We start from the raw sequence: 16,964 nt of genomic DNA on the forward strand, positions 1-16,964 counted from the left end.
TGTTTCCGCGCTGCCCACAGCACAGGTACAAAAACAGCCCTGGTCAAAGTCACTAATGACATCCTGAACATCTGCGACCAGGGCTCTCTCTGCCTCCTTGTCCTCCTTGACCTCTCTGCTGCCTTTGACAATGTCGACCACTGTATCCTCCTACACCATCTCTCCTCTCAGCTCAGTCTTCGCGGACCTGCCCTTGTCTGGTTTAAATTCTACTTATCCCACCGTCTCCACTTTGTCGCCACGAACGGTTTCTCCTCCAGCCTCCACACTGTCACGTGTGGCTTCTCTCAGGGCTCTGTTCTTGGCCCTCTCCTTTTCAATATCTATGTGCACCCCCTTGGTGACATAATCCGCAGACATGGGTCAACGCCAAGGGTGGGGCCTGCTTCAAGTCCCCCGCCTCGCTCGCCCCACCATTGGCACAGGGGCCTTCAGCCACTCGGCCCCCACCTTCTGAAACTCCATCCCACAGTCACTCCGCCTCACCACCTCCCGTGCCTCCTTCAAGAACCGTCTCAAGACCGTTTTCTTCGACCGTGCCTTCAATCACCCTCCTTCCCCCACTGCCCTCCACCCTCCCCGACCCCCAGCTCAGGTCCGAAATACTGATTGTCCAGCGCTTTGGGACGACCTCCGACGTGAAAGGCGCTTTACAAATGTAATTTTGTTGTCGTTATTGCTCAAACCCACTCAGGTTTGTTGCTTGCTGAACTGATACATCATTTTCCCAATTAATGCACTGAAAATATTTGGCCCCACCAATTTGTTAGGCCAGTGCCCCCCACAGCTCAAACTCCACAAGTAATGCTAATGATTGCTCTAACACTGGGTGGTCAGGGAATTGGGTACATGATACCTCATGACACAGAATCACTGTAATGAGGAGGAACAAATTAATTATCTGCAGCTCTAAACAGTTGTTAAATTCCTCTGGTTCTGCGGGGATCATCTTGATAGGCAATGTTCAGACAACACAACAGTGATTTTGTACCTGAACAAACTTGGTGACATTTGTAGAGGATCGACCAGGCAAAATGAACTGAAGTGACTAAGCTGCCTTTGAATTGGAAATCAAAATCATGTTGTTTACTACTTTATGTTTTTCGATGGTCTGACCCAGTTAAGGTTCTGAAAGTGACCAATAACATTTTGTCCATTTGTGACCAGGGCTCCCTCTGTCTCCTCGTCCTCCTTCACCTCTCTGCTGCCTTTGACACTGTTGTCCATTCCATCCTCCTCCGCTGCCTCTTCTCTCACCTTCGTGGTTGTGTCCTTGACTGGTTCAAATCTTAACTTTCACACCGTCTCCATGAACGGCTTGTCCTCCAGCCCCTGTACCACCTCGTGCAGCATTCCTCAGAGTTCTGCCCTTGGTCCTCTCTTCAACATGTACATGCTCCCTTTTGGTGACATCATTCGCAGACATTGGGCCAACTTCCACGTGTATGTGAATGACACCCAACTCTTATCTCTACCTCCACTGACTGCAGGACCACTACTGTCCAGACGGAATGTCTGTGAGACATCACAGGACTAGCCCTGCACCCTGTGGATTAGCCCTGCATTATCTTTGAGCCTTCCCCGTAGCATTAATTACGGCCAAATTATGCTCTATTCACTTTGTTTGCTGGTGCTTGCTGATTTTAATCTTGCGTTTTATAGCTCCTCATAATGTTGAAACATTGAAGAGCTTCGTCGATAATCACTGTTAAGTGTAATGATTGTTTTGTATCATATTTTGCTGTCTTCAGGGAACCTGTTCTATAAAAAATAGGTTCCTTAACTATAGAAGGTGGTGCACAGGCATCGTGTGATGGACGATGATATTGGCAAAATCTCTGATATTGGCATTTTTACATTTTAACCACTGGTTTGTCATCCATCAGTTGGACAAAATCAACAACTGAGTTCAACTTAGAAACTTAACCTCTAACCTGAACAGAATCAATATAAAGCATGATTCAACTGCCTAGTATAGTTGGGTGCACTCTGGCCTCTGATTCAGAAGGTTGTGGGTTCAAGACCCAGGACTTTGAACTCACAGTTATGCTAACACTCCAATATGGTGTTAGGGATGCAATACATTGTCAGAAATGTCGTCCTTTGGATAAAATGTTAAACCGAAGCCTCGTCTGCCTATTCAGGTGGATGATAAAGATCCCATGGCACTATTAGAAAAGAAGAAAATTTCACCCAGTGTCCTGGCCAACAATATGCTAGATTAAATTAGTCACTCATTTCACAGTTATCTGTGGGATGTTGCTGTGAACAATTTGGTTGCCATGTTAATGTACAAATATGCAGGCTTTACACTACACAGTAATATCTGTGAAGTGTTTTGTGACATCTCAACGACATAAGGTGTTACATCAAATGCAAGTATTATAATTTATAATTGTTATTATAACACCCAAAACATTTTAAACTCAATTTGTTCACTGCTGATTACTAAATATTTACACACTGTATAACCAGTATTTTTCATGGCCCATTAAATTTTGCGGATTTTCGTTCCAATATTTTTGCACGGAGTGAAATGGGACCCAAAAAGTATTTTAATTTCAACTTTAACAAAACAGGAGAGGGAAGCAAGATTGCGTGGATTGTGCAGAAACAAAGGGATGTCAGCTGGAAGTATCTCCTGATGTGTTTTTTAAAAAAAAGTGTGCTGAATATAATGGTCCTTATCTCAAGGACACCACTTGCCCTATCCCCTTACTCCACTGGCTCTTTCCCCTCCTTTGAGCACCTCACCCTCTCCCACCCCTCATTCCTCTCCCTTAAAATCCTCCTCCTCTACCGGCCCCCTAAAACCTCTCCCACCTTCATCTCTGATATTTCAACACTCCTCACATCTCTTTGCCTCTGCTCTGATCGCCTCATCATCCTGGGCGACTTTAATCTGCACTTCACCCCTTCCTGCTCCATCTCCTCAGACTTCTCTTCCCTGCTCTCTTCACTCAACCTCTCCTTACACATAAACTCCCCCACTCACAGTCACGGCCACCCACTCGATTTGGTGATCACCCGGGGCCTCAGTGTCTCGGATGTCACTATTACCGACAAGGCCATCTCTGACCACCACTTCATCTCCTTCACCACCTCCACCCCCCTCCCCACCTCCACCAGACCCACCACCATCTTCTACCGCCCTTGGAAGAAGTTACCCCCACAATCCCTAACCGATGCCTTGGAGTCCTCTGAACTCCTCTCCCTCTGGCCTTCAACCCTCACCGACCCCTCTTCTCCTCTCTCCCTCCTCCACAATACCCTCTCCTCCACACTCGATACTCTTTCCCCCATCACTTCCCGCACTGTCTCCTACCCCCGCTCCTCCCCCTGGTTCACCACCCACCTCCGCTCACTGAAAAGCCAGGTGCGGGCTGCTGAACGCACCTGTGTCAATAATAATAACAATAATAATAATAATCCTTGCATTTGATATAGCGCTTTTCACGTCGGGAGGACATCCCAAAGCGCTTCACAGAACACACTGTAAAGTGAATTGACTGTATATTTGTGGGCGAACGCGGCAGCCAATTGCGCACAGCAATGTCCCACAAACAGTCTTAGATTGAAAATGACCAATGTATTATTGTTTTTGTTTTGGAGGGATTATTATTAGGCGTGTGGAGTAAGGAAACTTGCCCAAGGTTTCTCCCTGCCTGGAATTGAACTCAGGTCTCTCACTTGCAAAGCGAGTGCTCTAACCACTGAGCTACAGGACTCCACAACCTGGCCTAACGGTCCACCGACAAATCTGGCTGGACCTCCTCAAAATTTACCGCTCCACTCTAGCCTCGGCCAAGTCGTCCTTCTACTCCAGGATAATCCTGGAAGCGAAGAACAACCCCAGGCTACTGTTTTCCACCACAACCCGACTCCTCCGTCCCCCCCGCCACCCCGCGCAGGTCATCTCCTCCAACCTTCACTGCGAGGAGATGCTGGATTTCCTTGAATCCAAGATCAAGGGAATTCGCTCCGCGGTCACTTCCCCTCCAACATCCACCAACCCCCACCCCTCACTCCCACACTCCGACTGCTACCCATCCTCCCCTACTCACTTTTGTACCCGTTTCCCCACCCTCTGTCACCAAACTCATCCTATCCCTGAAACCAACCACCTGCTCCCTTGACCCCATCCCCACTCCACTCCTTATCTCCCAGCTCCACTTTCTTGCCCCACATATCACCGACATCGTCAACCTGTCCCTCTCCTCTGGCTCTGTCCCCATTCCCTTAAAAACTGCCACCATCACGCCCACCCTGAAAAAACCCTCCCTTGATGCGTCGCAGCTATCAAGCTACCGGCCCATCTCCAACCTCCCCTTTCTCTCCAAGGTCCTGGAAAGAGTTGTCGCCTCCCAACTGCGCTCTTTCCTTTCCACCCATTCATGTTTCTAACCCCTTCAGTCTGGTTTCCGCGCTGCCCAGAGCACAGAATCTGCCCTGGTCAAGGTCACCAATGATATCCTGACCATCTGTGACCAGGGCTCCCTCTGCCTCCTCGTCCTCCTCGACCTATCGGCAGCATTCGATACGGTCGACCACGCTATCCTACTCCACCGCTTGTCCTCCCACCTCAACCTTCAAGGCACTGTCCTTGAGTGGTTTAGGTCGTACCTTTCTCACCGTCTTCACTTTGTCTCCACAAATGGCTTCTCCTCCACCCCCCGCACTGTCTCATGTGGTGTCCCTCAGGGCTCTGTCCTCGGTCCCCTCCTCTTCACCCTCTACATGCTCCCCCTGGTGACATCATCCGCAGACATGGAGTTAACTTCCACATGTATGCGGATGACACCCAACTCTACCTTTCCTCCTCTACTCTCAACTCCACGACCACCGATGTCCTGACAGCCTGCCTGTCCGACATCGAGTCCTGGACGAGAGACAACTTTCTTCAGCTCAACGTGCGAAAAACCGAGGCCCTCCTGATTGGCTCACGTCAGCGCCTCCGCACCTCAGGCGCTGACACCATCAGCATCCAAGGCTGCACTCTCCACCTCTCAAAGCCAGTCAGGAACCTCGGCGTTTTGTTCGACCCTGAGCTGTCCTTTCTCCCTCACATCCGCACCACAACTGGCACCGCCTTCCATCACCTCCGGAACATCGCCAGACTACGGCACTACCTCACCCCTCACGCTGCTGAAACCCTGGTTCACGCCTTTGTCACCTCAAGGCTGGACTATGGGAACTCTCTCCTCGCCGGCCTTCCCGCCACCTCCCTCCACAAGCTGCAGGTCATTCAGAACTCTGCAGCTCGTGTACTGTCCCGCACCAGGCTTCGCGACCACATCACTCCCACCCTCGCTCGCCTCCACTGGCTCCCCATCCCCCAGAGGATTGATTTCAAGATCCTCATCCTCACCTACAAGGCCATTCACGGCCTTGCTCCCTCCTACCTCTCCGACCTACTATCCCCCTACCTACCTGCCCGTACCCTCCGTTCCTCTGGCTCCGGTCTGCTCCACGTCCCCCGCCCCAACCGCCCTACCATCGGTGGTCGGGCCTTCAGCCTCTCAGCCCCGAGGCTCTGGAACTCTATCCCCCAGTGCCTTCGCCGCTTCCTCCCTTTCCTCCTTCAAGGCCGGTCTCAAAACCTTTCTCTTTGACCGTGCCTTCAGCTCCCCTCTCGACTCTCTTCCCCCTCCTCGCTCCCTCCCTTCCCTCCCCTCACCCTGACCATTTCCCCCTCCTCGCTCCCTCCCTTCCCTCCCCTCACCCTGACCATTTCCCCCCTGCTCGGGTCCTGACCCAACTGTGCAGCGCCTTGGGACGTCCTCCTGACGTGAAAGGCGCTTTATAAATGGAATCTTGTTGTTGTTGTTGGTTCTGCAGTATTTATTTTTCTCATCAGTTTTTTCATGAATTATTAATTTAGGACAAACAGCTTAGGCAAGAACAGTGCGAAATTAATTACAATTGCTTAATTACATTAAGAGCTTTGGTTATGCACCCATAACACAATACTGTTTACTTGTTTCTTGGATCCTCCGTACACTGTAAGGAATTGTATTTGCAAGAGGCTCTTCCACCTAATTTGCAGGCTGTATTATGAGATGACAGAGGAAACTCGAAATAATGTATTTACTTATTTTAATAATGATATTGATTATATAATGAAATAAAATAAGTTATTTAACATTGGAGTCTAAATGGCAGTATTTCTTAATAAGATGCAGTTACTGTTAGATATTACCTCTGGCCAAACAATGTGAAGCTGTCCAGTCAGAGCTCTCAATGTCAAGTGATATGGTTTTAACTAGTTAAACTCCAGTAGCACCCCCAACACACACAAGGCTTGGCACCTGCCAACCTACAGCTAATACTCTCAGGTATTAGGTAAGCAGGATGCAAGCCTCCAATTACTTCCACTTACTGGAATGAATTCCCATATGCATGAATTAGATTCCTTATTAAGGAATGCAATTAAGTTAGACCTCTCCAGTGTTAATTCCCCCTTTTTAAAAGTAACCTAGATTCCACTGATTGTACTGTATTCCTTACCTTAATGTAAGTCTTTCTTTAGTGGATACAATTGATAGAGACAACTGACAAATGTCTCGGAGCACGACTGATTTCTATTTTGCGATTTAGAAATAGGATTATTAGAATTAATTGCTTATCTGTTACAGCATATGTGTAATGCTATTATCAACTACTGTTTTGTACTTGTTTAATAAGAATTAGAATTATAATCATGCATTGGTTGTATAGTTTTTTGCATGTGTTTATCACAGAATGCATATTAACTAAATAAACTAAAGACACATCGGTGTCACAGAGCAGTGAATAATTAAAGTAATATAATTTGCACGGTAAATAAGGATTAATGATTAGATCCCAAATAAATGACATCATTAATCTCTTTTCAGGTGAAAATTTCCCATGTGCTAGCTTTTTCCACCCTAAAAGGGAGAAATTTCACCTTTGTCTAGGTTTCACTTTACCTGGGTCCAGATTTACTCTATTTTCTTGGTATTTCAGAGTGTCCAGAATTTGACAAATTGTTGAATTCAGTCTGAACTTTGAGGCTGTTTTTCTGTACTAGTTTTTAGGAGAAGTGAACCAGCCTCAAAATAAGTAAAGAATTTGTCAAATTCGGGATCTTCTGAAATGCTAAGAAAATGATTAAATCTAGACCCAGGTGGACATCCGCTATGTTGTTTGATTCAAAAAGACATTTAATTTATAAGATATGATGTGGCTTGACTTAAAAGTTAACGTGCTCTTTGCACTATTATCATCTTCACATTACTCACAAATATAATCTATACCCAATGAGCAATGCCCTTACTGACAACACTCAATTTGAGGCCTTTGCAGAAGATGTACTAGTTAGCTTGGAGATATCCCTTATCGCACTTGTACATTAACTTCCAGTATGATTTCATTACAATTTAATGGATTTTATTCAATTTAACAGCTAGTGAGGTTGACCATTTTCAGCTCTTGGGATTTATGATGAGGATGTAGGAAATGAAGATGTCGGGGCAAAGAAGAATGGGAGCAAGAGAGAGTGCTTTAAAGTATGGGGTCAGAGATAAGAGGTGGAGTGGAACACAGCCTCTGACACATTTTAACCGCTCGTCTCTAGGATAAGGCGGTGCGCAGTCTCCTATCAACCTTGTAAAGATGGATGTTTGGACACATGTCTGGCTGATTAATAACCAACATCTGGTGGGGAGATGGAGGAGGAGAGCTGTGGAACATTCATTAGTCAGCTTACTGTCCTTTCACCTCTGGGACCTGGGTTTGAATCCAGCCTATATTGATAGGATGACAATCTTCTCTGTGACAGCTGTTGTAAGAATCCTCCTAGAAATCTGCTGCCTCAACCCTGTGCCAAGTTGGCTTATGACCATAACTGTGCAATGGTCCCATCACACTCATAGAATGTGAAGATGGTGATGTAGAAAGTGGAATGAATCACACTGTTGCGTAGGGGAGAAGGATAGGTTAATTCTCTACAATACAATTTACATTTATATTTCATCTTTCATGTCGAGAGGACATCCCAAAATGCTTGACATTTCTGGCTTGGCACCAGAGCTGAGGGGGGTGCAGAGGAGAAAGATGACCGAAGGCATGGTCAAACAGGTCTGAGGGATTAAGTACATTACGGGAATCGAGTGAACTGCTGTTCACACACACTTTACCTTGGCGCTTGAAATAGGAAGATAGTCCATTCTCCAAAAAGTACATTGTTCACATTAACGGTAATTTATGTAAATTAAAAATGAAAGACTAAATGTCCTGCTCAAAGTATGTGAATTCAGGCCTCAAATATATATTTTGTATATACACAGTAAAACTCGCATAAGTCTTATCTTTATAGATCATATAATTGCCTAAGTCGTACATCCACTCGAATTCCATTCAGGTTCCTGTCAAAACAACCTAGAATTCTTTGCACTAGTTGTATTTATCATCTCCTAACTCGTAACGCCGTTCTCCTACCTTCCATTACTCCCACACTTACTGATCATTGAATTGCGGGAAATGTAGTCTTGACCCGTCACAGCAGGTGCACTTACTGGTTGCCTTGAATTATGCATCTGCAGTGTAGATTATTGATTAAATCAGATTTTCTATGACCTATACAGTTTGCATGGAACTTCGACTTTGCGTAAGTTATTATTACGGTGATTCCAAATTAATCTAAAGAAATTGTAGTTTCAAGTCTATGGCATAATGGGCTTTTTCATGAAATGTGACCATAACTGTACAATGTCCAATCCCACTCAGAAGCTGTAACGACAGTCATGTAGGGAATGGAAAGATTCACACCAATATATAAGTGTGGGTGGGGTGTGGGGCACAGACAGACCCCTTTCTGAAGGATTAAGTACATTACTGGAGTGGAATCAAGCGAACTTTATCCTGTACTTTGCCCACATTTGACTCAACAAAACTCATTTGTGCAACAGCACTTGTGTAACCCTCATTAAACCTAAAATAGCATAGACAGGGGAATGAAGTGCAGGGGATGGGAGTCAGGCACAGGGGAGTGCAGGTTTGGTTGAAGCACAAAGAATACAAGCACAAATCCTGTATCTCCTGTTTAGCTTATTTGAACATAAACTTTCTAGATGTTCATTGAATCTAATTTACGATTCTCTGGAGTACAGGGTTTACCCATTGGCTATTGGAAGCTATTCAAACAGAAAGGTAGAGCATTTGGGTGCTCAAATGCTCAACATCTCTCGCCGCAAGCCTTTTGTAAACCTTGTTGGCTGAACATAGCAAACAGTTAGATTCTTAGCCCAAAGGCACTAAATAATCGTCTGTCTTAAAATCTGGCCCCACAACTATCTTGCACTTTTACTTTCCCAATCCTTTGTGTTTTTACCCCCCCCCCTACCCCTGCATCATGTTCTTTGTGCTTCAGCCAAACCTGCACTCCCCTGTGCCTGACTCCCTTCCCCCGCATTTCAATGCCTTGTCTATGCTATTTTAGGTTTAATGAGGGCTGACTACACAAGTACTGATGCATAAATGAGCTTTGTTGAGTATTCTTGTGCAGATCATCCTCCAGGGCCATCAGCATTCTCCTGACCAAATATTGTTTCTATTTGAAAGTGCGGTTTTAGGAAGATTTCAAAGGTGCCTCTTCAGTTAGAAATTCCCTGTAGCCCTATTGAGAGTTCACTGCTCGCCCCATTTTATTTCCTATTTGCTGTGTTTGCTTATTTCAGTGGTTTATGCTGGCTCTAGCCAGTATTTATATATTAAAAGTATGAAAATTGCCTAAGAGTTGAGGGTTGTACAATATTAAAACCTCTATTGATTCTCATATCTTGGTTTTTATGTTTTATACTTCAAACTGAGTTGTGGTTTATACCTTAACTGAATAATAATTTAAACTTTAAAGCCGTTACTTTTAAGATTGTTCTTAGATAAGGACACTTCTCAGATTTTTTTTTGCATGCTCTCCGTTAGGCTTTTAAAGAGGAAATTGCCCCATTGAAGCAAGAAGTCAAAATAGTAAATGACCTGGCTAGTCAGTTGTCTCCACTTGATGTCCCTTTATCTCCAAAGACCTCTCATCAGCTTGACGACCTAAATATGCGTTGGAAACTTATACAGGTAAGTGTGGAAAAACAGCTCATTTTCTGAGGGGATCGACCTGCACTAATTTACATTATCACCAGGAAATTAAGGCCACACTGTCTTGTGGTTATAAATAAGTTATTCTGCTTCCTAAGCAGAAGCTTCAGAATGAACCTTTTTAGAATAAATTCCATGGTTCATCCATTGCGAATATATCTCAAGTTATACATCCAGTATAACCAATGGGACATTGCTGTGCACAAAATTGGCCCCACATTCGCCCAAGAAACACATAATCACTCCACTTTACAGTATAAGCGCTTTGAAATGTTCTCCCGATGTCTCCCGATATAACAAATGTAAGAATTATTGTTAGGCTTCCTAAGTACCCAGGTTACATAGCTCGGTAACCAATACTTCAGTCTCTACCCCAGAGCTTCTCCCAATAATGGAGTCAAAGCTGGGGACCAAAAAAGCACAATTGGGTGAAGGTAAAAATGGCATCATGAAGTTGCCACACGCAGGGAATACTGTACCTTTGCAACAAAGTTGCTGGGGAATGACGTGTTAATGTGCCAACTTTAGCTCCAGTTACCACAACTCATTTTTGGATATGGATTTGGAATTTTATATAAAAAAAACTTTTTTGTGTATTGTTTGATATCATTATCAAATGCATGTATGATTATTATTATTAATATTATTATTATTATCATTACTTAAGGCAGACCACAAAGAATTTCAAAAAGGAAAACAAAGACAGATGGAAAAATACTATAAATTTGTGCCAGTGAATTCAATTCCTCACATTGGCAAAGATTGTATTTATTCATTGAGCGTTCCTGCATCCTGAGCGTTCCTGAGTTTCTTACATCCTCAAATTATAAAGTGTTATATTAGTATCAGCACTTAGATGGTACTGTACATTTTGTTCCAATGAGTGGTTCTTTCTCAATGAGCTGATTGTTAGGTTGTTGCTCGCCAGTCCATTTAAAAACCTGGTTGGATTCACAGTAAAAAAAAATCAATTGTCAGTGGATCAGGCAAAACTATTCTTGCCAGCTGAACTCTTATGTTTTACAATACTGCAGCCTTATAGACTTTCTGATTAATGCTGATTCTTGTATAGTCATTATTTTACATGTAGTTGTATAGTTTGGCTACTTAGCAGTGCCTCTTCAGCCAACGATCTCAAACCATTGCTTTTGCATCCAGATCTGAGGTTGTGGTGCTTCATAACACATGCCGCATAACGCATGGGCATTGTACAGGCATCATCCTATAAGGCTATTCGTGATATGTATCTGCAGTCACTTATGGCCTTTTTTTTATAAATATGCCAGCTAATGCCCCCTCGGCTTGCTTGGTCAAGGCTGTCCTTTCCAGGATAAGAGTTAGTCACTGATAGAATTGCCAGAGAAAATCAACTGTCTTCACTAATGGATCCAAAAACCATTTTAGTCGGAGATGGATGCCTTTTAAGCAATCTTAAATTCTATTTATGTTAAGCAATTGTATAGATTAAGTAAAAAAGCACTCTGTTCATATTCAGCTCTGCCCAAACCTCATTTATGCCACAGACAGTATTAATATACTCTATTTGAACTAAGCTATCATATGGGTTTGTTTTAGATTACATTAAATTGCACCAGACTTTAAACCCAGCCTCTGAAATGTGGGCATTTTCCCTACAAATTCATATCAGAGCAAATCACCCCATTGAGATTACAGTCTGTTTTGCAGTACATTTATAAGAAAAAAAAGTATGAGGTATGATAAACAGGACTTTTGAGCTGAAAAACTAATTCAGGGGAACAGTTAGTGAAATGGTTAAATTGGGCTTCACAATGTAACCGGGCTTATGAGTATTCAAGGTTTAAATTCCTTTAATGTCTGTAAACACAGCTTCAAAAGATGTTAAGATGAAAATTTATTATGAGAGGTTTACAATAATAATCACTCATTTCTGACCATTTCACTCATTCATTAGATAGAATTGGGAGCTTGCTATGTGTGTTATGTCCTGGTCCACTGTTTCCTTAAGTGCCTGCACCTGCCCCTTGTAAGAATATATATTGTAACATTCTTTGTCACTCACTCCTGCACTTTATGTACCTTGCGTAAAACCACTCCTTTTCAGTCACATCTCACTTGCCATTAATAGTGATGTGTTGTGCGAGTTATCTGTTCGTGTGAATGAAGAGGTGCAGGTATATTGGTATTTACATTCCATCAAGTGTGCACACTGGTGGCAGACCAGCACGATTTATGAGGCCCATTGAATTTTTTGATTTTTTTTGGTACCAAGAAGAGGTACTTGCTCCTTACGTGCTGAGCAGCAGCTTCAAATACTTGTTCTGATTGCATCCAGGCCTTTTCCATGTCATTCAAGCCTTGTTTTCATTTCCTGCCCTGCAGTCCAGAGTCAATGCGGGTAAAAACATGAACAGAACCTCAGGAAGAGTTTTACATTCCAATGGCAAACCACACATTAGTGGATTACTTAATACTGTTCAACTTGCCCAAAGTCAGGTTTGCATCATTGCTTCCACTCTCCCATGTTTTACAGAATTCAAGAGAAAGATCTTTAACTTGGATAAAGTGCATTTTTTTCTCAAGGGCGAAGCTTTACAGCTACGTTTGAAATCAAAAGGGAAACGAAAACCATTACCGAGATCAAATCTTGTTGCATTTCTATATCGATCTGCACATGGAACCAAGCATATTGCATTGAAACCAGTAGAGGATACAAGAAAAGGCGGAACACACACAGACTTCAAAACAGGATGCACCACTGGAGTGTGTCACTGTACATGCAATTGCCTGTCTACATCAAGGCAATTGCAAGAGATTGCAATTGAAAGACTCCTTGCAGTCAATTTGAGAAGAGAATCCCGATAGGTTCCTAGTGCACTGTACCCTCTAAAGAAATGGCATCCAAGCCAGTAACACAAGCATCAGGGTGCATAGGTTGCTCCAAGATGTGAATGTTTATTTGGTTAAAATTATCTGTTCCATTTCATGTTACTTTTGCGCAGACAAAAGGTTAACATTCTAACCCATTTACTCCAAATCCAAATTAGATTCTATGCCCATCTCAGTAAACCACTGGTTACAGTTACATTTTCAGCATCTCTTCAAAAAAATTGCTTGAGCTAATTTAGTTCACTCTGTCCCTGAAAAAAAACATCACAATAAACTTTCTGTGAAATAGAATGACTTGAATCTTGTGCATAGAATCAGGGAGTTCAGTGCGACAGAACACCATTTGTGCTGTGGTGACTCTGTAGGAGTCATCAGTTTGGTTCCAAAAACTTTCATAATTTTCCTTTTCAAAAATCCCTATAACTACTCCTTCACAAATTGACATTGCCATAGCACAAATACAATTACAAAGTATGTTGAAAGACACTTCCACAGTTCTATTCTAACCATACAAATTTACAGTACAGAAAAAGCCAATTTGGCCCATCAAATATGTACTAGCTCTTTTAAGAGCAATCCTTTCAGTCCCTTTCCCCACACCCATGTAGTTTAATAATAATAATCCTTGCATTTGATCTAGTGCTTTATCACGTCTTCAAGCACATCACAGAATATACTGTAAAGCAAATTGACAGTATATTTAGTGGGAGGACATCCCAAGGCGCTGGATTGGGATCAGGAAGGGTGGAGGGTAAGAGGGTGGCCGAAGGCACGGTCGAAAAGGAGGGTCTTGAGACATGCTTGAAGAAGGCGAGAGAGGGAGCGAGGCAAAGCGAATGTGGGATGGTGTTCCAAAGGGTGGGGCCAGGGAGGCTGAAGGTCCGTCCGTTGATGGTGGGCGGGCTGGGCAGGGAACATGGAGCAGGCTGGTGCCTGCTGAGTGGAGCGGTTGACATGGGGTTTGCAGGTCGCAGAGGTAGGGAGGGGCAAGACCATGCAGGGTCTTGAAGACAAGGACGACGATTTTGACCTCTATCCTCTGGGGGATGGGAAGCCAATGGAGCCGGGCAAGGGTAGGGGTGAGAGGGTCACGGAGCCTGATGCAGGAGGGGACACAAGCTGCAGAGTTCCGGATGATCTGCAGCTTGTGGAGGGAAGAGTTGGGAAGGCCGACAAGCAGATGGTGACCATCTTAACTTGATGCCCTCTAGTCTGCATGTCTAGTGGTCTGTAGATTATGTGACTTCAGTATGTGCACAATGAGCCTCTGGATCTACTGTTTGATGCTAATGAGGTTTGGCTTGCGGATTGAAAGTTCAACAAACAATACTGGCCTGTGATGCCAAGGTTGAGAAGCATTTATCGTACATAGCTTCGAATCCAAGATGCCTCTCGTAAACATTTAGTTTCTTTCACCCTTGTTGGAGAAACTATCCATGGTATCTAAACAGTGAGCTCCATCCCACCACAGTGAAAACAGTTTGTTCTCATTGGGTCCTCCTATACCTTTCAGACCAGTGAAGACCTCCTTATCTACCTCTACTTTTGGTCAAATACCACATTTGATCTAGGAGTTTTAGACATTATCATTCTTCTCTTTCGCCCTGCCCCCCCAACCAAATCGATGTGCCTGAGCACATTCCATTTGGGGCAGATAGATTTGCATCAAGGTACCCAACTAAAAGCAGACGGTTTCTTAATATAGATGTAGAGGCATCAAGCGATCCACCACTGGCTACAACTAAGACTTCTCCAAGCCAAAAGGACACAGCCTCCCTTATCCTGTTCAACATCAAATCCATGATGTTGAACAGAAAATGTATTGCTTCTATTTTTTTCAAGACTGGACCAGGATGCAGTGATCCCACATCTCAGGTGATGGTCAATATGTCTGGTGCCAAGACCTATGTGATAGTTAGCTCACTGTGTGTTCTCTTTCCCATTCAAACTTGGGCATCCCTGGGCAATTTCTTTTAGCTGTCAGGCCCACGCCTATTCCCACATGGAACATTAACTCTGAACAAAACCCAATTACTTTTATTTGAAGAAAGATTGAAGGTGAGTAGTTACTTCATCAATCGTGCTTGTGGGTTCACTGAAGCTTGCTTTTCAGATCGTATCAATCTGTAACATTCCCCAAAAAATGTACCCATATCATGTTTCTTCCGTAATTTCCGAGCTGTGTCTTGTTCCTTACAATTTAAAACTGTCTTGAACCATGAATGAAATTGCAAGACTGTTGTCAAATCATTCCAGTGTTAGGATGAGTAGGTATGGAAGCATCAGTAGTAGAACTTTTTATTTCTTCACCTACCAGCAACAGCTCTACAAGGGTAGGTAGATATAATGCTGCGTGCCTCTCTCATCACAGGTCAATGTTGAGGATCGGATTAAACAGTTGCAAGAAGCACATCGGGACTTTGGACCTTCATCACAACATTTCCTCTCCAGTAAGTGAGTTTAATGAAATACTGACACTGAGTATACTGAAATTCTTCCTGGTGTCAGAGATGAGATAAGTTGATTTTTGTGTTGGGGAGGAGGAGAGATGAAAAGAGGAAATCCCTTTCATTGATGCTAATTGATGCCCAAATTGTCTTCTCGGAATGAAAAGTGATTATTTTATTCGTATATGTAATTGATAAGTGAAGAATTTAACTTTTACTTTTATTCCTTGTTGGGATTTACACAAATGTTTCAAATTAATTTCACCAGGTCACACGGCTGAGGCTTTGCATTTACATTTTAGTCGAGTAATTTATTTTAAATGTCTTTGCTTATTAAAAAAGTAATGTCCAGGATCATGCTTACAGAGATTCTTTAGTAATGATTGTTTTGTTGCATGCGTTTATATTTGTTTTAACATCTGCTTTTGTTTCTGCAGCCTCTGTTCAGTTGCCTTGGCAGAGAGCAGTGTCGCATAATAATAAAGTGCCATATTACATCAAGTAAGTTTGTTACTTTTATCAAAGGCTTGATGCCTTTTGTAAAATGTATTCACTTTAGGCCTTCAAATCAAAGGAGATGATTAGAAAGCTTTACCCTCTCATAGAAACTGAGTTGAAATTAAAAAGGGATGGAGTCCACTTTGACCTCTTGAGTCCATATTGTTCTTAAACACTATTCAATCACTGATACAAGAGTCAACCAAATGGCATTAATGGGAGGATGTCTCTGAGTTGGATTGAATCTCCTTTAAGAGAACATCAACAACAACAACAAAATTACATTTATAGAGAGCCTTTCACGTCGGGAGGACGTCCCAAAGCGCTGAAAGTGCTGAACATTGGAAGAAAGGGACGAGGGACATTAAACTAGCGGAAGGCTGAGGGTATTTGTATAATTAAATTGATTATTTTGTGTTTAGCGATTGACTACTTATTTAAGTGCTCAGTTCCAATTGTAACTTTGTGAATAGTTTTATTTAAAAATTTAAATCGCAACCCCACAGCCTCCAATTACACTAACATGCTTTACTTATACTTGACTTCAATGAAAGACCTTTCTGTTGCACTTTATGTATGGATCCCAAGATCCCATTCTTAATAAAATGTAACTTAATATGAGTAAGGATTATATATATTGGCACATGAAGAACCTGGCAAGCTAAATAATGGGTATATATTGTGATGTTGTTTCATTACTTCCTGCTGCTTTATTTTAGTCTAGGACTCTTTTGACAAGGAAGGAGTCAATTGTCACATCTGACAACCTGACCTAGGATTGGAAAAAGTAAATAAATAGCTGCAGGAAGAAATGAATACTGGCTTAGGTTGTATTCACTATAAAAAGGGTTTTAAATTGGCTTTGAGTTTTCCTTGCTCCTTCCATTTTTTAAATTCATATAAAGGATTTCAAAATCTCTAAAGTGAAAGTGCATGTGAACCTGAAAGTTCTGAGAAAAAATATTAGTTTTAGTCCTGTCAATCGGCAAATCACAATCTTTCTGTTAGCCCTTCTAATGGAAAATATAACAAACAGAATGA

The 16,964-nt window shown here is 42.9% G+C and overlaps 1 protein-coding gene across 5 annotated transcripts in view; it reads left to right on the forward strand.

Moving 5' to 3' along the window:
* The window catches only part of utrophin, a 118,075-nt gene that overhangs the window by 45,059 nt on the left and 56,052 nt on the right, over positions 1-16,964 (forward strand). For 4 of the 5 annotated variants that reach the window (XM_042332834.1, XM_042332833.1, XM_042332831.1 and 1 more), the window contains exons 6-8: positions 9,943-10,089; positions 15,350-15,428; positions 15,863-15,926. In XM_042332834.1, the coding sequence (XP_042188768.1) occupies positions 9,943-10,089; positions 15,350-15,428; positions 15,863-15,926 (290 nt within the window). The remainder of the gene's footprint in view (positions 1-9,942; positions 10,090-15,349; positions 15,429-15,862; positions 15,927-16,964) is intronic. The other variant, XM_042332835.1, reaches the window with a different exon arrangement.

This window comes from Callorhinchus milii, unplaced genomic scaffold, assembly GCF_018977255.1.
Source record: "Callorhinchus milii isolate IMCB2004 unplaced genomic scaffold, IMCB_Cmil_1.0 Scaffold3, whole genome shotgun sequence".
NCBI classification, from domain to species: domain Eukaryota; kingdom Metazoa; phylum Chordata; class Chondrichthyes; order Chimaeriformes; family Callorhinchidae; genus Callorhinchus; species Callorhinchus milii.